At 45.2% G+C, this 22,796-nt stretch overlaps 1 protein-coding gene and 1 long non-coding RNA gene across 7 annotated transcripts; one reads left to right on the plus strand and one right to left on the minus strand.

The window, feature by feature from the left end:
* Nucleotides 1-2,104: 2,104 nt before the first annotated feature.
* CUNH2orf74 (chromosome unknown C2orf74 homolog) lies at nt 2,105-22,794 on the minus strand. 5 transcript variants are annotated; one of them, XM_058429116.1, is made up of 5 exons: nt 22,677-22,794; nt 7,424-7,470; nt 3,900-4,013; nt 3,623-3,803; nt 2,105-2,488 (listed from the first exon to the last, which is right to left on the minus strand). In XM_058429116.1, the coding sequence occupies exons 1-5, from the start codon at nt 22,743-22,745 to the stop codon at nt 2,315-2,317; spliced, it is 585 nt and encodes a 194-aa protein (XP_058285099.1). In that variant the 5' UTR covers nt 22,746-22,794; the 3' UTR covers nt 2,105-2,314. The 5 variants fall into 5 exon arrangements, with proteins under 5 accessions (XP_058285099.1, XP_058285101.1, XP_058285100.1 ...); XM_058429118.1 differs by lacking the exons at nt 7,424-7,470; nt 22,677-22,794 and adding exons at nt 4,372-4,439; nt 4,530-4,673; XM_058429117.1 differs by lacking the exons at nt 7,424-7,470; nt 22,677-22,794 and adding exons at nt 4,246-4,439; nt 4,530-4,669.
* Nucleotides 4,708-15,100, plus strand: LOC131381400 (uncharacterized). 2 transcript variants are annotated; one of them, XR_009210144.1, is made up of 3 exons: nt 4,708-4,835; nt 14,397-14,525; nt 14,820-15,100. It is a non-coding gene; the product is annotated as an uncharacterized LOC131381400 (long non-coding RNA). The 2 variants fall into 2 exon arrangements; XR_009210143.1 differs by having other exon boundaries at nt 14,397-15,100.
* Nucleotides 22,795-22,796: the final 2 nt, after the last annotated feature.

The raw sequence follows: 22,796 nt of genomic DNA on the forward strand, positions 1-22,796 counted from the left end.
TATTGAACTGTACACTTAAAAATGGCTAGGATGAAGCCAGGCATGGTGGCTCACACCTGTAATCCCAGCACTTTGGGAGGCCAAGGTGGGTGGATTTCTTGAGCTCAGGAGTTCGAGACCAGCCTGGGCAACATGGTGAAATCCCGTCTCAAGAAAAAATACAAAAGTTAGCTGGGCATGGTGGCATGTGCCTGTAGTCCCAGTTCCTCTGGTGGCTGAGGTGGGAGAATTGCTTAAGCCCCGGAGGTCATGGCTGCAATGAGCCCTGGTGCACGACTGCACTCCAGCCTGGGCAACAGAGTGAGACCCTGTCTCAAAAAATAAAATAAAATAAATGGTTAAGGTGGCAAGTTTTATGTTATATATCTTTTACCAAAATGAAAAATTTTTTAAATTTAGTATTATCATCAGGTGAAAGATAAAAAATTTAAAGAGACTCTGAATATATCCGCAGGCACCTTCCCCCAACAGTCCACATAGCTTGGATCCATTTCCCACTTTATACCCTTAGCCTGGGATCCTAAGTGAACCTCACTTTGACTTCTCACCACACTTCACTGTTGCCTCTCAACTCTCCTCTACACCCACCTTTAGTGACAGCCAACTCGTGTGAACCAAACCCAATACACATCCTTACCTCTTTGCCTTGACTCATGTTCTTCCCCAGCTGCTTGTCTTATCTATCTAATCCTTCCATTTGTCTAAGTCCCTTTTCCTCCTCACAGTGGGATGGTCCCAGGCCACAGCGACATGCCTCCCAGCAGAGGGTGTCAGTACACCCCATTTGGCAATAGTTCCACATTCTAAAATATTTTATCACTTATACTCCCAGTCATTCCACAGACATTTATGGAACATCCACATGACAATGGGCTAGGCCTCTGAATCAAAGGAATCTGCTTTTTCTCTCTCTCAGAGCCCCTTAGACATGTCAGAAATGTATACTGCAGCTGTGTGGATGACGTCATAGCAGTCTGTACTGTCATATTCCACACATGGACAGCAAGTTTTAAACCACTGAAATCAAGAATAGTATAATCTCAGGACTTGCCTAAAGTAATAGGATGTTTTGTTGTTGGTAGTAGTTTGTGTTTTTGTTTTTTGAGATGGAGTCTCCCTCTGTCACCCAGGCTGGAGTGCAGTAGCGCAATCTCAGCTCACTGCAACGTCTGCCTCCCAGGTTCAAGCAATTCCCCTGCCTCAGCCTCCTGAGTAGCTAGGATTACAGGAGTGCGCCACCACGCCCCACTAATTTTTTTGTGTTTTTAGTAGGGATGGGGTTTCACTATGTTGGCCAGGCTGGGTCTCGAACTCCTGGCCTCAGGTGATCTGCCCACCTCAGCCTCCCAAAGTGCTGGGATTACAGGTGTGAGCCACCACGTCTGGCCTGTTTTTCCCTAGTAGCTGGGACTAAAGGCATGCACCACCATGCCAGGCTTATTTTATTTTTATTTTTTGTCGAGACAGAGTTTCCCTATATTGCCCAGGCTGTTGTAGTTTGTTTTTTGTACCAATTTTTTTTTTGAGATGGGGTCTTGCTCTGTTGCCCAGGCTAGAGTGCAGTGGCACAATCTCGGCTTACTGCAGCCTCTGCCTCCCTGGTTCAAGCAATTCTCCCACCTCAGCCTCCCGAGTAGCTGGGATTACAGAGGCATGCCACCATGCCGGACTAATTTGTATATTTTTAGTAGAGACAGAGTTTCACCACGTTGGCCAGGCTGGTCTTGAACTCCTGACCTCAGGTGATCCACCCACCTCAGCCTTCCAAAGTGCTGGGATTACAGGCGTGAGACACCGCGCCTAGCCTGTACCAATTTTTAAAAAGCAGTGGTCAGTACAAGAAACGTTTCAGGACTGAGTTCAATGGGGATTATGTAGTAGAAGACGACAGTTATGGAAGCTTCCGTGGTGACAGCTGTAGTGTTATTTGGTCATGAATGCCTATGATCAGAGCATGCAGAACATGTATTATTTCAAAAAATCCCCCTTGAATATGATGTACCTAATAGGCATTTGTACAAACAACAATCACTTTATTCACATGCCAGAACAGTGTTTGAGTAGACAGTTTTAAGGGCAATACAATCAATTTCTTGCACTCAGATTTGAATTTTTAAAAAATTATATTCAAGCTCTAAGTATTTTACTTACAGAATTTTGCACGTGGCCCACTCCTTTCTGCACAAAGGTAAAATAATATCTTTATTTGCCTAATTCCCCATTGTTTTGTTGTTTCAACATGATTTTGTACCCTCAGTCATTTCAATGTTAGTCAAACGTTACATTTTCTTTCACTCTTACCCTTTTTTGAGCTTCATTTCCTCTCTTTATGTTCTCGAGTATAGCTTCGAGGTGTAGGGTATTCATTCCCAAGATCCACAACAATTACCTCCCTAGAAAATGTCACTCCTTTTAAAGGTCTTTTTTGGCTTTCAACAACTGAAGGAGTTCTAGTGACAGATATGTGTATTTTCTGCAAACCATCATCCTGCAAGAGAATGGGATAAACAATATAAACAAATAATCAATTTATGACAAGCCCTGCTTTTAAAATTACAGGTTATATGTACACTGTTAACGAGAAACAGAAAAAGCATTTCTAAATGATATAGGAAAGCAGCAATAATCCATCATGATCACATTTTCACATTTTTATGGTTATAAAAGCATACATTGACCTATTCAAATAACATTTGGTGACATGTAATTCTCTCCATGAAGCTGTCAAACCCAAGAGCCACCAGGACCATCATTCTGTCGTCGACCGGGCATGGCCATGGGGTGGGAGGATATGTGAGTTGTTCCTGTCAGGGAGTCCCAGACACAGAGCTCAAGAAGGCCCCAGCTGTGTTGTGTGCTGTTGTAGGACCCTGGAGCTAGCACAGGGGGCTGCGGTCTGGGCCTGAGCTTGGCCACAGTGGAGAGGTAAACAATTCATCTCGTTTTCTCATTGGAAACAGGAGAGGGATGGATCCCTAGATGATCTCTTAACAGCTCTAAGATTCTAGGATTTTGAGAAAAACAAACTGAAGGGGAATTATTAAGAAAAACACAAATGTAAGAATGAAGACTAAGCAAGTTTCTAGACTTGGCATATGTAATGGTTTAGTTAACATGAACTGATAAGCAAACAGAATGGCTTAAATGACTGTGGGCACTGGACTCATTCTACCTACAAACCTAAGTTACATGCAACTCCATCTCCTATTATTATTATTATTATTATTATTATTATTAATTTTTTTTTTTTTGAGACGGAGTCTTGCTCTGTCACCAGGCTGGAGTGCAGTGGCGATCCTGGCTCACTGAAACCTCTGACTCCCGGGTTCAAGCAATTCTCCTGCCTCAGCCTCCCGATTAGCTGGGATTACAGGCGGGTGCCACCACGCCCGGCTAATTTTTGTATTTTTAGTAGAGACGGGGTTTCACCGTCTTGGCCAGGCTGGTCTCGATCTCCTGCCCTCGTGATCCGCCCTCCTTGGCCTCCCAAAGTGCTGGGATTACAGGTGTGAGCCACCTGCCCGGCCCTCCATCCCCTATTATTATACCTAGCTGAGGAATGTACCTGCTTTTCAATCAAACAAATTCTAAACTGCTCTTTGAGAGTAGAAAAACACATCACCTCTTCTTGACTAGTTTCTCCAGCATTCTCAGGCTCTTGCTTCTCATTTATTTGGTTCTCCTCTTCTGCCTCCATGTCCCTTCTGTTTTCTAAGGGTGTGGCCAACACTTCCTTACTCTGTCGCTGCACAAGAATGCCAGGCCTCATCGGCACATTCAAGTTCATGACTTGCATTAAGATCCTAGAAAATTAATCGGTAGAGTTTTAAACATTCATGCATCCTCATCCCCACTATCACATACAAAATGGCCTCTGCCACATCCTGCACCACACTCGCCTTTCGTGGTCCTCTGGATTGCTTGTCGCCACTTTGGCAGCTGCACAGTCTACACCTCCGTTTGCATCTGTACAAGGCACTTTCTTTGTCTCTTTACCTTTCCTGCCTTGGAAACTGAAAACAAACAAGCCACAAATTCAGAAAAGGAAGAATGGCCCTGATTTTAAGGTGTGGTATAGAAACTTCACTTTTAAACAGGATATCAGCATTTCTAAAATGCTGAAATGGAAAAGTAGATAATTATGGTATCATAACTTGTTCTGTTTTAAATTGTTTTACATTATTTCTAGATACATTTGCTAATGTGACTTGAAATCTGATCCCAATTATCAGCATGGATTTATACCATTTATATAAAAAAACCACCAATAAAAGGAGGATGCAAATGAGGCAAATTAGAAGGATGATGAAGAAAGTGATTGCTGTGGTTTCAAAGCTCATAGGTTTAACTAGAAGACTCATCCACTCTCACAATCACAGATTGTCCAAATATTCTTTTCCAGCTCAATTTGAATGTAGTTCTCTTGTTCTTTAAGTTTTCTAGAAACAGAGGAATAAAAAGCTGTTTGTTGTTCGTCTTGTCAGTTCAGCTTCATGAAAGATGCTCTGCTTATTGCGGAGTTGACTCACACTGGCTAATTTCTCTCCATAACTGTGGTGGGGGCTGAGGTGGCCAGAGGGGAGACTGAGCTGGGGCACGTGTGATCACGCAGCTCACCTCCCTCACCCCCAAAACTATCAGGAACCAGAGGAGAGAGGAATCGGAACAGCTGGAGCTGAGCCCAGCTCCCCATTCTTCTCTCATCAGTGACATCATAGAATCATGGAGCCCTTGAGTTAGAAAGACCAGAGAGCCAGTCCAACCCAGTCCATCACCTGGAGGCTGGAGAACCACGAGGCTGTTGCCTGTTCGTCCCCTTCTTCTGAGAGGTCCAGGTTAGAGGCCATTTGAAATTGTCTTGACCATTCTTTGGGCAAGGATTTTCTCCCTACTCTCCAAACACCACCTTTCCTTTCCTAACCTGAGCCCGTTTCTTTTATTGCTTCTTTCACATACCATGAACAATTGGTCTACTTCCTTCTTATGAAATCCCTCTCTATAGCCCCGAGCTCAAGGCTTCACTGTGGAATTCTACCAAACATTTAACAGAGAACTAACACCAATCTTTCTCAAACCTTTCAAAAAATTGAAGAGGGAACACTTACTAGTCATTCTATGGAGCTGGCATTACCCTGATACCAAAGCCACTACAAAAAAAGAAAGCTATAGACCAATATCCTTTATGAATATTGATGCACAAGTCTTCAACAAAGTACTAGGATACCAAATTCAGCAACATATTAAAAGGATTACACACCATGACCAACTGGGACTTATTCCTGGAATGCAAAGATGGTTTAGTACACAAAAATCAACCAATGTAAAACATCACATTAACAGAATGAAGGTTAAAAATAAACATATTATCATCTCAACTGATGCAGAAAAAGCACTAGACAAAATTAACACACTTTCATGCTAAAACCACTCAACAAATGAGAAATAGAAGTAAACTACCTCAACATAATAAAAACCATATGTGAAAATCCTACAACTAACATCATATTCAATGGTGAGAAAATATTTGTAAATCACATAATCTGTTAATGGACTGATATCCAGAATACATAAAGAACTCCTACAACTCAACAACAACAAACCCGATTTTGAAACAGGCAAAGGATTTCAAGACATTTCTCCAAAGAAGATACACAAATGATCAATAAGCACATGAAAAAAATGATCAACATCACTAATCATTAGGGAAGTGTAAATCAAAACCACAATGTGTTACCACCTCATACCCAATATGGGGGTTATTACTTTAGAAAGAAAAAAAAGTATTGGTGAGGATATGGAGAAATTGGAACCCTTGTGCATTGTTGGTGGGAATGTAAAACGGTACAGTCACTGTAGAAAACAGTATAGCAGTTCCTCAGAAAATTAAGTAAAGAATCACTATATGATGCAGTAATTCCATTTCTGGGTGTATACACAAAGAATTGCAAGCAGGGACTCAAACAGGTATTTGTACACCCTTACTCATGGCAGAATTACTCAAAATAGCCAAAAGGTGGAAAAACCCAAAATGTCCATCGAAGGATGGATAGATAAAATGTGGTGGCCGGGCGTGGTGGCTCACGCCTGTAATCCCAGAACTTTGGGAGGCCAAGGTGGGTGGATCACCTGAGGTCAGGAGTTCAAGACCAGCCTGGTCTCTACTAAAAATACAAAAACTAGCTGGGCATGGTGGTGAGCGCCTGTAATCCTAGCTACTTGGGAGGCTGAGGCAGGAAAATCGCTTGAACCTGGGAGGCAGAGGTTGCAGTGAGCCGAGATCATGCCATTGCACTCCAGCCTGGGTGAGAGTGGGACTCCATCTCAAAAAAAAAAAAAAAAAAAAAAAAAAAGTGGTATATACACTCAATGGAATACTATTTAGCTTTAAAAGGAATGAAATTCTGGGCTGGGCGCAGTGGCTCATGCCTATTTAATCCCGGCACTTTGGGAGGCTGAGGCAGGTGGATCTCCTGAGGGGAGTTCTAGACCAGCCTGGCCAACATGGTGAAACCCCATCTCTACTAAAAATACAAAAATTAGCCAGGCGTGGGGGCAGGTGCCTGTAATCCCAGCTACTTGGGGGGACGAGGCAGGAGAATTGCTTGAACCCAGGAGGCGGAGGTCGCAGTGAGCCAAGATTGCACCATAGCACTCTCCAGCCTGGAGAACAAGAGCAGGACTTCGTCTCAAAAAAAAAAAAAAAAAAAAAGGAATGACATTCTGATACATGTTACAACATGGAAGAATTTTGAAGGCATTATGCTAAGTAAAGTAAGCCAGACACAATAGGTCACATGTTGTATGATTCCACTTATATGAGGTACCTGAAATAGTCAAATTCATAGACACAGAAAGCAGAATCATGGTTAGCAGGTGATGCAGGGAGGAAGAAATGGGAAATCAGTGTTTAATGGCTCTAGAGTTTCAATTTAGAATTATGAAAAAGTTCTGGAGGTGGACAGTGGTGATGGTAGCACAATAATGTGAACATACTTAATACCACTGAACTGCACGCTTAAAAATGGTTAAAATGGTAAATTTTATGTTATGTATATTTTATCACAATTTTAAAAATTATTTATGGAACAAAGAAAAGGGAATTTGTCTGTAAAGTGGCCAGGTATACAGCAGGCATTGCAAAACCCAAACCACCAGCACATACAGATTTGATTTCAATCTCCACCCTTTGTTCAATTTGTTTCCCCACTGTGAATGTTCTACCCCTACCTCAGCCCTTTACCTGTCCCACCTCTCAATCCTTTAAGACTTAGTTCTTGGCCGGGTGTGGTGGCTCATGCCTGTAATCCCAGCACTTTGGGAGGCCAAGGTGGGCGCATTTGAGGTCAGGAGTTTGACGAAACCATCATGGCGAAACCCCATCTCAACTAAAAATTCAAAAATTAGCCAGCGTGATGGTGCATACCTGTAATCCCAGCTACTTGAGAGGCTGAGGCAGGAGAATTGCTTGAACTGGGAAGGCAGAAGTTGCAGTGAGCTGAGATTGTGCCACTGCACTCCAGCCTAGGCAACAGAGCAAGACTCAATCTTAAAAAAAAAAAAAAAAAGGCTGGGTGCGGTGGCTCACGCTTGTAATCCCAGCACTTTGGGAGGCCGAGGTGGGAGGATCACGAGGTCAGGAGATTGAGGCCATCCTGGCTAACATGGTGAAACCCCATCTCTACTAAAAATACAAAAAATTAGCCGGGTGTGGTGGCACGTGTCTGTAGTCCCAGCTACTTGGGAGGCTGAGGCAGGAGAATTGCTTGAACCCAGGAGGTGGAGGTTGCGGTGAGCTGAGATTGCACCATGGCACTCCAGCCTGGCGACAGAGTGAGACCCCGTCTCAAAAAAAAAAACACTTGGTTCTTGGATTCTCTTCCATTATGCAATCACCATCCATTGGGCTTCCTTTTGAAATCAGCCCAATTGTTCTATAAAACTAATATGTATAGTTTGTTGAATAAACATAGAAATGGACTCTCCCCAGTCTTAAAACTTGAAACTTGAAACTATCTCATCAGAGTTTCTTCCTCAGGAAACTGACCCTCAGGCAAGGAACTGAAACCCATCAGATCACTACCTCCAGACAATGAGACACCAGACTCCCCATCCTGACTGCTTCCTTACCCCTCCCTACTTCCTGTTTTCCGCCTTCCCCACTGTGTAAATCCCTCAGTCTTAATAGACTGGGGAGACAGATTTGAGCCTTCATCTCCTGTTCACCTCAGCTGCACCACCAGATTAAAGCCTAAGCCTTCTTCCCTGGCAATACTCGTTGTCTCAGTGATTGGCTTTCTGAGCAGCCAGCAGCAAGACCTAGACAGAACCCCTGGTGTTTCAGTGACACTTCCAATCGTGCTTTCTCTGAGTTCTCACTTGATATAGAAAACACCTTGTCACTTACATATATCCCAACCCCTTGCCCTATCCAGCTCCAGTCCCAGGCATGCTGGGAAGTGACAGGGTCTTTCATAGTCTTTGTAATTTCTCACCTCCTACCCCCAAGGTCTTTCACAGTCTTTGTAATTTCTCACCTCCTACCCTACACTGATTTTTATTCCCTCTTGTTAACACAACCTGTTTTCTAACTCTTCACAACAAGAATGCCTGATGGTAACTCTCATGGGTATCTGGACCTTAGCGTGGGCCTAAGGTTAAAGTAAGACAGTCTGGGTAGAATTTCAGGCACTACCCAGAAGATGGGGGAGCAGGGGTTCTCTTTGGAGCAAGGGGGGCTTTTCTTGTGCTCCTGGCATCTGCCATGTTGGGGTCAGATATTGCCTCTTCCATACAGAATAAGCTGTCCTGCCCTACTGCCTACCTCCTGCCTGCAGACTTCTTTGCTATGGTGGCCAGAGGGTTGTGCAGACAGGGTCTGCAGCAACTTGGGCTCCAGATGGTCCAGGGCATATGTGAATCCCCAACCACCTCCCTAAGGCCTTGATCCATGTGATCTGTTGAAATCCTGTGACAAAAACATGATCCAGGAATTATAGGATGAGTGAGGACACTCAAAGGACTCCGTCACAGCTGCCTGAATTTGGAAACTAGGGGCAGCAGACACAGGACTCAGGCCTGGCTGATCAGGATAGTCCACAGTTCAAGGGTCAACATGTGATCTAAATCAGCTTAATTAACCTCAGTGTTAAGAGATTTGCAGGAACTTCCAGCATGGAAGAAAGCAGGGCTGAGAGTATGGAGAGAGACAGATTAAAAAGGGCCCTGCTTGATCTAGCTATGCCTGAAGGCTTGACTTACAGTGTGGACAGGAAGCTGGACTTTCAGCTGTGTGAGTCCATGCCTTTCCTCTTTGGCTTAAGCTGGTTAATTGGGGTTCATGGATGTTGCACCCCAAGATTCCTGACCAACACAGCATTGCAACGAGCATCACACTGCCTCCTTTTCTGAGCCTTGATACAAGAGGCATAGCACCCATCTGCCATTTCCTGATCTGACTTCTTGAGCATTAAATAGGTTCCCTCCAGGCCAGGCACAGTGGCTCACACCTGTTAATCCCAGCACTTTGGGAGGCTGAGGCAGGTGGATCACTTGAGTCCAGGAGTTCGAGACCAGCCTGGCCAACATGGTAAAACCCCATCTCTACTACAAATACAAAAATTAGCCAGGCGTGGTGGCGTGGGCCTGTAAACCCAGCTACTCGGGAGGCTGAGGCAGGAGACTCGCTTGAACCCGTGAGGCGGAGGGGAGGTTGCAGTGAGCCGAGATCGTGCCATGGCACTCCAGCCTGGGCGACAGAGTGAGACTTCATCTCAAATCAATTGATCAATCAATCAATCCATCAATCAAATATTTGAGGGATTTAGTCAACTGGTGCTACTCTGTGATCTATAGACTGGAGTAGTCCCTAAATAGTCATTGGTCTGCAACAAAATAGAGCAATGGAGACTAAATAACTAGAATCTTTTTGTTGTTGTGGTTGTTTTTGAGACAGGGTCTCACTTTGTCACCCAGGCTGTAGTGGCATGATCTTGGTTCATTGCAGCCTCCACCTCCTGGGCTCAAGCAGTCCTCCTGCCTTAGCTCCCCAAGCAGTTAGAATTACAGGTGCACGCCACCATGCCCACTAACTTTTTGTATTTGTAGAGACGAGGTCTCACCATGTTGCCCAAGCTGGTCTCAAACCCCTGAGTTCAAGCGATCTGCCCGCCTTGGCCTCTGAAAGTGCTAGGATTACAGGCATGAGCCACCACGCCCGGCCAATTATTTTCTTATTGTTGGACAACTTACTGCTTTTATTAATAGCATTGATGGACATATTTGTACATATACATGTGAGTACAACTCTGATATTAAAATATTAATGTTTTATTTTCAAAGTTTATTGGCCTCTGGCTCTTTTATCTTTTATTCTGAATCTCATCCATTTTGTTTCATTGTTATTTTTGGCTCCAAATAGCTTATGTTTTGATTTTTGTTTTCTTTTTTAAAAGAGACAGGGTTTTGCCATGTTGCCCAGGGTGGTCTTGAACTCCTGAGCTCAAGTGATCCACCTGCCTCAGCCTCCCAAAGTGCCAGGATTATAGGCATGAGTCACAGAACCCAGCTGATTATTTTAACTTCTATTCATTCCCTTTTCTTCAATATGTTTTTACTTAATTTCTTGAGACTGGGTCTTGCTCTGTTGCCTGGACTAGAGTGCAGTAGTGCAATCATAGCTCACTGCAGCCTTAACCTTCCAGGGTCAAGTGATCCTTCCACCTCAGCCTCCCGAGTAGCTGGAACTACAGGCACATGCCACCATGCCTGCCTAATTTTTAAATTTTTTTGTAGAGACACGGTCTGGTTATGTTGCCCTGGCTGGTCTCAAACTCCTGGGCTCAAGCAATCCTCCCACTTGGCCTCCTAAAGTGCTGGGATTACAAGCGTGAACCACCACGCCCGGCCTTATTTCTAATTCTTGAGATTCTGTCTCCTCTTAACCTTTAAGAAAAAAGCAATGTTCTGCTTTAGGTCTAAAAACTGTTAAAACAAACAAACAAACAAACAAAAAAACAACCTTGATTTCTGGGGCCGGGCACGGTGGCTCACGCCTGTAATCCCAGCATCTTGGGAGGCCGAGCCGCGTGGATGACGAGGTCAGGAGACTAAGACCATCCTGGCTAACATGGTGAAACCCATCTCTACTAAAAATACAAAAAATCAGCCAGGCGTGGTGGCGGGCACCTATACTCCCAGCTACTCGGGAGGCTGAGGCAGGAGAATGGCGTGAATGCAGGAGGCGGAGCTTGCAGTGAGCCGAGATCGCGCTGCTGCACTCCAGCCTGGGGGACAGAGCCAGACTCCATCTCAAAAACAAACAAACAAACAAAAAAAACCTTGATTTATTTATAATCCATCTCATTAGCTTGCAAAAGAGAGATAATATAATAAATCACATTCATTTGAAGAGCCCAACAACTATTCTGGCTTTTTGGGGGGATGTGGAGGTGAGGATTAAAAAAATCAAAAGAGAAAAAAAAATTCATTGGTGATGAGACTGAAATTGTTAAAATAGTAGAAACGTTTCATAAACAATTAATGGGAAATAAAGCATATTTTCGGACTCAATGCAATTTTCTCAAGCCTAGAAATTGGTTTCTCTTGTAGATGTCAAAGTCTTTCTTAATCACAGGAGGCTTTATTTCTCTTTGTTGAATTAAAAGAAACCCCTGAATCACAAATTTGTCATTTGAACAACTTATTTTTATTGGGAACTTGCTTAAATATGATTAGTCAAACACTTTAAACTTTTCTGTTTCTTTTTTCTTTTTTTTTTGAGACAGAGTCTCACCGTGTTGCCCAGGCTGGAGTGCAGTGGTGTGATCTCAGCTCACTGCAACCTCTGCCTCCCAGATTCAAGCGATTCTCCTGCCTCAGCCTCCCAAGTAGCTGGGATTACAGGCATGCACCACCACACCCAGCTAATTTTTGTATTATTATTATTTTTTTAGTAGAGATGGGGTTTCACCACATTGGTCAGACTGGTCTCGAACTCCTCACCTCAAGCGATCCGCCTACCTTGGCCTCCCAAAGTACTGGGATCATAGGCATGAGCCACCTAGCCTGGCCTTTTCTGTTTCTTTTTAAGCACACAGTAAAAATGTTCATGGCCCATGATTGGTAACCTAGGGCTCAAGATGTTTTCCTCTCTGTAAAGATTTTGGTAACTGTTGGGCAAAAGCAGACTTAAAACAATTTTTTAGGATGTTTTTGGATTTACAGGAAAGCTAGAAGACAGTACAGAGGGTTCTCATATACCTCACACCCAGTTTCCCCTATTGTTAATATCTTAAATCAGTGTGATCTATTTGTTATGATTTATGAACCAATACTGATAAATTATTATTAACTAAAGCCCATGGTTGATTCAGATCCTCTTAGTTTTTACCTAATGTCTTTTTTGGGTCCAGGACCCCATTCAGGACACTATATTACAATTAAATCACGTCTCCTTAGGCTCCTCTTGGCTGTGACAATTTCTCAAACTTTGTTTTTGATGACCTTGACAGCTTTGTAAAGCACTGATCAAGTATACTGTAGGATGATCCAATACTGGAATTTGAACTTTTGAATTCTAAATTTTTTTTTTTTTTTTTTTGAGACAGAATTTCGCTCTTGTCGCCCAGGCTGGAGTGCAATGGCATGATCTTGGCTCACTGCAACCTCCACCTCCCAGGTTCAAGCGATTCTCCTGCCTCAGCCTCCCGAGTGGATTACAGGCGCCCGCCACCACGCCCAGCTAATTTTTGTATTATTAGCAGAGACGGGACTTCACCATGTTAGCCAGGATGGTCTTGAACTCCTGACCTCAAGTGATCCACCAACCTCGGCCTCCTAAAGTGCTGGGATTACAGGAGTGAGCCACCGCGCTTAGCCAAATACTAAATTTTATCTGAAGTAAAGGAAGACATATATTTTCTTTCTTTCTTTTTTTGAGACGGAGTGTTGCTCTGTCACCCAGGCTGGAATGTAGTGGCACGATCTCAGCTCACTGCAACCTCTGCCTCCCAGGTTCAAGAGATTCTCCTGCCTCAGCCTCCTGAGTAGCTGGGATTACAGGTGTGCACCACCATACCCAGCTAATTTTTATATTTTTAGTGGAGACAGGGTTTCATCATGTTGGCCTGGCTGCTCTTGAACTCCTGACCTCGGGTGATCTGCCCTCCTCGGCCTCCCAAAGTGCTGAGATTACAGGCATGAGCCACCGCACCCAGTTTATACATTTTAAATTTCACATCTTTAGCCAGGTGCGGTGGTTCACACCTGTAATCCCAGCACTTTGGGAGGCAGAGGCGGGTGAATCATGAGGTCAGGAGATCGAGACCATCCTGGCTAACATGGTGAAACTCAGTCTCTACTAAAAATACAAAAAAAGTTAGCCAGGCGTGGTGGCGGGCGCCTGTAGTCCCAGCTACTCAGGAGGCTGAGGCAGGAGAATGGCATGAACCCGGGAGGAGGAGCTTGCAGTGAGCTGAGATCGCGCCACTGCACTCCAGCCTGGGTGACTGAGCGAGACTCCATCTCAAATAAATAAATAAATAAATTTCACATCTTTATCCTTCTACTATTGATTTACGGAAACATTTTAAATTGTCTTCCTCCTCTCTGTCTTCACTTCTATTTTCCCTTCATTTATAATGATGCTTGGTAATGTTTTTTTTTTTGGAGATGGAGTTTCGCTCTTGTTGCCCAGGCTGGAGTACAATGGCACAATCTTGGCTCACCGCAACCTCTGCCTCCCAGGTTCAAGCAATTCTCCTGCCTCAGCCTCCCGAGTAGCTGGGATTACAGGCATGCACCACCAAGCCCGGCTAATTTTGCATTTTTAGTAGAGATGGAGTTTCTCTGTGTTGAGGCTGGTCTCGAACTCCTGACCTCAGGTAATCCGCCCGCCTTGGCCTCCCACAGTACTGGGATTACAGGCGTGAGCCACCGCACCCAGCCTTTTTTTTATTTTATTTTTATTTTTTTTTTTTTATTTTTTGAGATGGAGTCTCGCTCTGTCGCCCAGGCTGGAGTGCAGTGGCACCATCTCAGCTCACTGCAAGCTCCGCCTCCCGGGCTTGCGCCATTCTCCTGCCTTAGCCTCCTGAGTAGCTGGGACTACAGGCACCCATCACCACGCCTGGCTAATTTTTTGTATTTTTAGTAGAGACGGGGTTTCACCATATTAGCCAGGATGGTCTCGATCTCCTGAACTCGTGATCTGCCCGCCTCAGCCTCCCAAAGTGCTGGGATTACAGGTGTGAGCCACCGCACCCGACATGCTTGGTAATGTTTAGTAAACAGCACAGTCAGGCTACCAGGTAGCTTTAAGGAGAGAGCCCACTTCACAAACCGGTGTTGGCAGGATCCCCATCCTGCATTTCCTAACCCACTCTTTGTTCTACCCCCAGCCTTTAAAGTACGGCCTTCTGAAAACCTGACCCTGGGAGACGTGGGAGCCTCAACTTTGTGCAGACTCCAAATGAGACTCACCATGATGCGCCAGAAATCTCACACCTCTAATCCACAAAAGGGAGAAGGTTCATGGTTTAAATACCATTGTCTCCAAGAGACTGAGATCACTGGATCTGCAGCAAACCAGGGCAGCGTGGCCTTTGCCACAATGTACCTAGACTGCATTTGTGGAGACCAATTTGGTGTTGGACTTTGTGATGGTTTTAATTATTTAATATTCCTCCCTTCCTTTGAGTGTGGACTGGATTTATAGTAGTAAATCTCTTCTAATGACTAAAATGAAGCAAAAGTGAGGGTCTGTGAGTTCCGATAGTGGGTCATAAAATGCATTGTGGCTTCCTCCTTGCATTTTCTCTCAGGTCACCTGCTCTGGGAGAAGCCAGTTGCCATGTTGTGAGGACACTCAAGCAGCCCATGGAATGACTCACATGCTGAAGAACTGAGCCCTCCCTCCTTCCAACAGCCAGGGAGGAACTAGGGCTTCTTGCCAATAACCATGTGAAGAAGCTTGGAAATGGATTGTTCCCCAAATGAGTCTTCAGATTACTGTAGACTAACATCTTGACTGCAACTCTAGAAAGACCCTGAGCCAGGATCACCAAGCTCACAGAAGCTAAGAGTTAATAAATGTTTGAATTAAGCTGCTAAGTTTTGGAGTCACTTATTATGCAGCAATAGGTATCTAGTATAGCCTGTATTTATATATTTTGATTTTCTGTATAATGTTTTGACATCTTTTTTTTTTTTTTTTTTTTCGAGATGGAGTCTTGCTCTGTCACCCAGGCTAGAGTACAGTGGTGCAATCTCAGCTCACTGCAACCTCCATCTCCTGGGTTCAAGTGATTCTCCTGCCTCAGCCTCCCAAGTAGCTGGGATTACAGGCACCTGCCATCACACCCAGCTAATTTTTGTATTTTTAGTAGAGACGGGGTTTAACCATCTTGGCCAGGCTGGCCTTGAACTCCTGACCTTGTAATCCTCCCGCCTCGGCCTCCCACAGTGCTGGGATTACAGGCGTGAGCCACTGCACCCAGGCTGTTTTGACATCTTAAAAACCTTTCTAGCTGAGGCTGCCCCTCCTGGGGCCAGCCAATTCTTAGTGAAAGCAAAGGGTGCAGCCTGTGGCATCCCTTTGATACAAAACTAACCAATCCAGAGCGAAGTCTCCTCCATCTGGCCAGCACACCCCAGGAGACAATATTCCTCTGCCTCCGGCATCCCCAGGCCAAGTAGAGCCCTGAAACTATTCAAAGTAGCCAATCCTGAGATGTTTACCTTGCCCTCCCTTGCCTTTTCCTCATAAACTCCAACAAAAGCGATGACCTATTCTCTCCTCTAGTTCTTGCCCCCTCTACCTCCTGCTCCATGCTGTGGGGCTTTCCTACCGGCCCTATGTGGCGTGCAGGGCCTCCTGTTTCTAGGGCCTGTGAGGACAGTTAGCTTTGTTTTCCTGAGCCTCTCATGTCTCCTCTTGTAGCTACATCTGACTGACTATATGTGGGCATAAAGGAACATGTGGAGGGGGACTGATGTGGATCTTACAGCAAGCCCCAAAGTGTCTCAGTGTTTCTGTCCAGGAGGCCCATTTTCCCTCTCAACATCACAGGATGATCCTCTTACTGCAGGACTCACTGTGGCTCTCACTCCTCTTATTATAAAGATCAAGAAGGTACCTTCAAGGGCTAGGCTTCCCATGAAGGGGAGTTTATATAGTAACGCCAGCTATACTCTTGCTAGAGGTGCTCTTAGTGTTAGGAGCAATCCTGGATAGCCAAGACCTCACTAGAATCTAAAAGAAAATGGAAGGCCAGGTGCACCTCCATCCCAGGAGTCCTAGATCCCTGGGGCACAGAACTTGGATCAGAGGAATGTGGCTGAGTTTTAGTTTACTGACTCTTGGCCTAAGGGAGAACCGAGATCTAACCCCAAAGGACAACTTCACCAACCCTCAGCACCTGGCCCTACAGAGAATATCCAGGACTTGCTATAGTATTCTTCCATCAACCATTCTAGGATCTTTGCAGACCCAGTATTATGCAACACGACCATAACACCTACCTAGTCCAGGGAAAGGCCATGTCCCGCGCAGGGACAAGAAGAACTAGACTAAGCCACTTCCTCTGTTGACTCAAATCTGCCTTCATGAAAACTACCTTTGAGATGCCTCTTTTGGGCTCCCCCATCAAGAAACCCAGTATCATCTAGGTGCGGTGGCTCATGCCTGTAATCCCAGCACTTTGGGAGGCCAAGGTGGGCAGATCGCCTGAGGTCAGGAGTTCGAGACCAGCCTGACCAACATGGAGAACTCCATCTTTACTTAAAAAATACAAAATTAGCCAGGCGTGGTGGCGCATGCCTGTAATCCCAGCTACTTGTGAGGCTGAGGCAGGAGAATCGCTTGAACCTGGGAGGCGGAGGTTGCGGTGAGCCAAGATCGTGCCACTGCGTTCCAGCCTGGGCAACAGAGCGAGACTGTCTCAAAAAAAAAAAAAAAAAAAAAAAGGCACCCAACATCTAGACATGGAACTTGGCCCAGAAAGTCCACAGCGTCCCTATTTTCAGTTGCACACTCTCTACCTTGGACCAGGACAGCCTTGCAAGCGCTGAGATACAGAGAAGGGCCAAAAGTTTTTCTGACTTTAGCTCTGGAATAAACCTTGATGTTGCACTTTTATAAACACCCTGGGCAGCTGTGGAATAGAACTAAGGTCTGCAGGAGACCTTATTACAGCATCCAGGACTATGAAGCTATAACAGGACACATCTATGGCCCTGAAACACCCTTCCTCCTACATATTGGTTAACTCCCACTCTGGAGAAAACCACACTCACTCTCCCAACTCTAATCCCCTGCAAAAAGTTATTCTTATTGAATAGAGATACACAAGCCATGCCTGAAGTCAGAGGGGAGATATTTTTTCGTCTCCATGGTTAGGCTTCATATCTGAAGCAATGCTTGTGAGCTTCAATGCCTTGAAGCTCATCTGCGCTCATGTTTGTACCAGGAGGTTAGACAGATTATGGAGGACTTCTTGTTTGTTTTGACGACCTTATTTCTCTAGAGTAGTTTTAGGTTCATAGCAAAATTTAGCAGAAGATAAAGAGTTTTCCCATAGACCTCCTGCCCTGACACAGGCATAGCCTCCCGATTATCAACATCCCGTCTCTACTGAAAATACAAAAATTAGCAGGGTGTGGTGGTGTGCACCTGTAATCCCAGATACTCAGGAGGCTGAGGCAGGAGAATTGCTTAAACCTGGAAGACGGAGGTTGCAGTGAGCCAAGATTGTGCCATTGCACTCCAGCCTGGGTGGCAGGGCAAGACTCCATCTCAAAAAAAAAAAAGAAAAGACAAGCTAAACACTATTCATATACAAAGGACATGTACTCAGAATATATAAAGAACTCTTGTAAATCAATAAACAATAGAAAATGGGCAAAAGACTTGAACAGGCACTTCACGCAAGAGGATATCCAAATGAGTAATAAACATTAGTGTCAGATTTTAAAATTAGTTAAAAAAAAAAACCATCCTCTATTTCCAAAACAAGTAAAACAATAAAAATAATTTCCTCTCTCTCTCCTCTCTCTCCTCTCCCTCTCTCTCTCTCTCTCCCTCTCTCTCTCTCTCGCCCGGGCTGGAGTACACACTCCCTGCCTCCAGCTCCCGTGATGCTCCTGCCTCAGCCTGCGGGCTGCCTGGGATTCCAGGCACGCGCCACCACCCCCGCCTGCTTTTGTCCTTTGGCTGGAGGCACGGTTTCGCCATGTTGGCCAGGCTGGTCTCCACCTCCTGACCTCGAGTGGTCTGCCCGCCTCGGCCTCCTGAGGTGCTGGGACTGCAGACGGAGTATCGCTCACTCGGTGCTCGGTGTTGCCCAGGCTGGAGTGCAGTGGCATGGTCTTGGCTCGCTGCAGCCTCCGCCTCCGCCTCCCAGCCACCTGCTTTGGCCTCCCAGGGTGCTGGGATTGCAGCCTCTGCCCTGACGGCCGCCGCCCCGTCTGGGAGGTGGGGAGCCTCTCTGCCTGGCCACCCATCATCTGGGATGTGAGGAGCGCCTCTGCCCAGCCGCCCCGTCTGGGAGGTCAGGAGCGCCTCTGCCCAGCCGCCACCCCGTCTAGGAAGTGAGGAGCACCTCTGCCCGGCCGCCCCGTCTGGGAAGTGAGGAGCGCCTCTGCCCGGCTGCCCCGTCTGGGAAGTGAGGAGCGCCTCTGCCCGGCCGCCCCATCTGGGAAGTGAGGAGCGCCTCTGCCCGGCCGCCCCGGGCGCCCCGTCTGGGAAGTGAGGAGCGCCTCTGCCCGGCCGCCCCGTCTGGGAAGTGAGGAGCGCCTCTGCCCGGCAGCCACCCCATCTGGGAAGTGAGGAGTGTCTCTGCCCGACCGCCCCGTCTGGGAAGTGAGGAGTGCCTCTGCCCGGCTGCCCCGTCTGGGATGTGGGGAGCGCCTCTGCCCAGCCGCCCCGTCTGGGAGGTCTACCATGGAGGCCAGATGCAATGTGGGGGCTGGACGTGGTGGCTCACGCCTGTAGTCCCAGCACTTTGGGAGACCGGGGCGGGTTGATCACTTGAGGCTAGGAGTTCGAGACCAGCCTGGCCAACATGGCGAAACATATGAAAAATACAACAGACAAACCAACCAACCCACCCAGCGACAACAAAACAGGTCTACCCTGGAGTCATACTCTAATTTTTTCTATTTTCCTCCCTTTCTGATTCTTTATCCCACTTTCTTTTTCTTCCTCTTCCTTCTCCTTCTTCTTTGTCAAATAGAGGATTGAGTTATTATCATTGATCCATACAAAGTCCCTCTCTCATTTATTTTCTTTAATTCCCACCCCCCATTTCTATTCCCCGTCTTCCCATGTGCAACCTTCCTAATATGTTTGATATGCAAAATAAATAAATAAATAAATAAATAAATAAATAAATAAATAAATAAAATAAAATAAAATAAAATAAAATATCCCTTTCCAGGCCAGGTGCAGTGGCTGATGCCTGTAATCCCAGCACTTTGGGAGGCTGAGGCAGGTAGATCACCTGAGGTCAGGATTTCGAGACCAGCCTGGCCAACATGGTGAAACCCCATCTCTATTAAAAATATAAAAATTTGCTGGGCTTGGTGGCAGGCACCTGTAATCCCAGCTATTCAGGAGGCTGAGGCAGGAGAACTGCTTGAAGCCAGGGGGCGGAGGTTGCAGTAAGCTGAGATGGCACCATTGCACTCCAGCTTGGGCAACAAGAGCAAAATTCCAACTAAAAAAAAAAAAAATTTATATATTTTTATATATTTTATATATATAAAATACATATATTTAAATACATATATATATATATTCCTTTCCAAAGTTCAAAACAAAACAGAAATTATGTTAAAAGGCAACCCACGCTGTAATCCCAGCACTTTGTGGGGCCAAGGCGGGAGCATCACCTGAGGTAAGGAGTTTGAGACCAGCCTGGGCAACATGGCGAAACCCCATCTCTACTAAAAATACAAAAAATTAGCCGGGCGTGGTGGCATGTGCCTGTAGTCCCAGCTACTCGGGAGGGTGAGGCAGGAGAACTGCTTGAACCCAGGAGGCGGAGGTTGCAGTGAGCCAAGATCACACTACTGCACTCCAGCCTGGGCGACAGAGCAAGACTCAGTCTCAAAACAAAAAAAAAAAAACAAAAAGGCAACCCACAGACTGGTAGAAAATATTTGCCACGCAAATAATGTTTAAAGGATCAACGTATAGAATACTTTTTAAACTCCTATAAAAAAGAGAAAGGCAAAATATAAAAAAGGTACTTTTCAAAGGACAAAGCATGAATGGGCAATAAATATAAGAGGCTCACCTCGCTAATAATCACAGAAATGCAAAGTGAAAACAAAATCAGGTGATATTTTATACAAGATTGACAAAAAATGTAGTCTGTCAATTCTAAGAACTGGTGAGGACATGCAGCAAGGGGAAGGTTTTCGATACGCAGATGGAAATGTAAATTGGTAAAACACTTTGGACGAACTCTTGTTATTCCAAGAAAACTCGTGTGTGTAAAAACATGTAAAATAATATTCTTGTCTGGGAACAGAGGCTCACCCCTGTAATCCCAACACTTTGGGAGGCCGACGCTGGCAGATCACTTGAGCCTGGGCAGTGAGTTGTGATCGCGCCATTGAGCAGTCTGGGCAACAGAGGAAACCTTGTCAAAAAAAAAAAAAGGGAAAGGAAAAATCTCCCATAATTTCACCTTTTTTTTCTTTCTCTTTTTTTGAGAGTCTTCCTCTGTCACCCAGGCTGGAGTGCAGTGGTAGGATCTCAGCTCACTGTAACCTCTGTCTCCTGGGCTCAACCGATCCCCCTACCTCAGCCTCCCAGGTAGTTGGGACTATAGGCGCCCGCCACCACTCCCATCTAATCTGGGGTTTTTTTGTTGTTGATGTTCTTTTTGTAGATGCGAGTTTTCACCATATTGCCCAGGTTGGTCTCAAACTCCTGTGCTAAGCAATCGTCCTGTCTCAGTCTTCCAAAGTGGTGGATTAGAGGTGTGAGCCACACACCCAGCCTCCAGTTTTTTTGTTTTTTGTTTTTTTTTTGAGACGAAGTCTTGCTCTGTCGCCAGGCTGGAGTGCAATGGCGCCATCTTGGTTCACTGCAACCTCCGACTCCCTGGTTCAAGCGATTCAATTCTCCTGCCTCAGCCTCCTGAGTAGCTGGGACCACAGGCATGCGCCACCACGCCAGTCTAATTTTTGTTTTTTTAGTAGAGACGGCGTTTCACCACATTGGCCACGACGGTCTCCATCTCTTGACCTCGTGATCTGCCTGTCTCGGCCTCCCAAAATGTTGGGATTACAAGCATGAGCCACCGCACCTGGCCCCTTTTTAAATATCATATGTTTCTAGCTTTTTTAAAAAAAGTTACTGTAGTGTTATTTTTGTTTTTAATGAACAGCATTCAGATAATTCAATATATTACAATGAGGAATACATTGAGAAGTCTCTCACCCTATCTCAGTCCTACCCTCCATCTCATAGGAAACCATGATTATTAGTTTCTTGAGTATATTGCCAGAATTTATGTGGAAATAAGGATCATATACTCTCGTTTATCCTTTTCTACACAAAAAGCATAATTTATACACTGTTTGGCACCTGGGCTTTTTTCACTTAGTAAGATATGCTAGAGATGGTTCCACATTAGTATGTTGGGAACTGATTCCTCACACTCTTTTTCATAGCTGCATAATGCTCCATTGTGTGTATGTACTATAGTTTATAATATCAGTCCTCTGATGGATACTCACATAGTTTACAATATTTTGCTATTACAATCAATAACCTCATACACATATTACTTTATATGTAAGCAAGTGTATTTGGAGGCAAAATTCCCCAAAGTGGGACTGTTGGATCAAAATACAAATATTATTCAGTGTGGTTTTGATAACCACTAAGGATTGCTGCATTCTGCTCCTACTACCACTGTTAACTCGGCACCTGTTTCCCTGACATCCTCCTATATTGAGAATATTACCAAACGTTTCAATGTTTACCAATCATGATGATTTGCATTTTTATTAAAACTGAAGCTGGCCTGTAATCCTAGCACTTGGTGAAACTGAGGTGGGAGGATTACTTGGGCTTGGGAAGTGGAGGCTGTAGTGAGCTGTGATCGTGCCACCTGTCTCAGAAAAAACAAAAACAAAAACAAAAAAGACAGTCCGGGCGTGGTGCCTCACGCCTGTAATCCCAGCACTTCGGGAGGCTGAGGCAGGCCGATAACCTGAGGTCAGGAGTTCGAGACCAGCCTGGCCAACATGGTGAACCCCATCTCTACTAAAAATGTAAAAATTAGCCTGGCGTGGTGGCACCTGCCTGTAATTCCAGCTACTCGGGAGGCTGAGGTGGGAGAATCACTTGAATCCGGGCAGCGGAGGTTGTAGTGAGCCGAGATTGCATTACTGCACTCCAGCTTGGGCAACACAGGACTCCATCTCAAAAAAATAAATAAAAAACACAAAAACATGCAGCTAAACATCTTTTCATATATTTGAAGTCTATTTTTAACTACTATTTTTCTGTGAACTTTGTACCCCAGTCCTTTGCCCATTTGTCTAATGCACTGCTGCCTGTTCTTAGATATTTTAAATGAATATTCAATATATTTATATTTGGAAAAACTTATCCAAGGACAAAAGATGACGCTAAAACCCCTGTTATAAAACGAACATACCAGCCTTTCCCCCACGAGCCTGGAATCCGGCCAGAGCAGGATTTTAAGACTCTCGGACGACGTCAACATGTCCTCGGACCTGACTGCGCAGGCTCCAAACAGCTCGCCCGAACCATAACA

The sequence above is a fragment of the Hylobates moloch genome, unplaced genomic scaffold (genome assembly GCF_009828535.3).
Source record: "Hylobates moloch isolate HMO894 unplaced genomic scaffold, HMol_V3 SCAFFOLD_15, whole genome shotgun sequence".
Taxonomy (NCBI): Eukaryota; Metazoa; Chordata; class Mammalia; order Primates; family Hylobatidae; genus Hylobates; species Hylobates moloch.

Bases quoted from the DNA above. Each gene is read 5' to 3' on its own strand.
- CUNH2orf74 (XM_058429116.1), bottom strand. From the start codon at position 22,745: ATGTTGACGTCGTCCGAGAGTCTTAAAATCCTGCTCTGGCCGGATTCC. The intron at 3,804-3,899 runs GCGAGTGTGGTG...TTAATTTTCTAG, and splicing joins AATCCAGAGGACCACGAAAG to GATCTTAATGCAAGTCATGA. The intron at 2,489-3,622 runs GTGATGTGTTTT...ATTCTCTTGCAG, and splicing joins GAGAAACTAGTCAAGAAGAG to GATGATGGTTTGCAGAAAAT.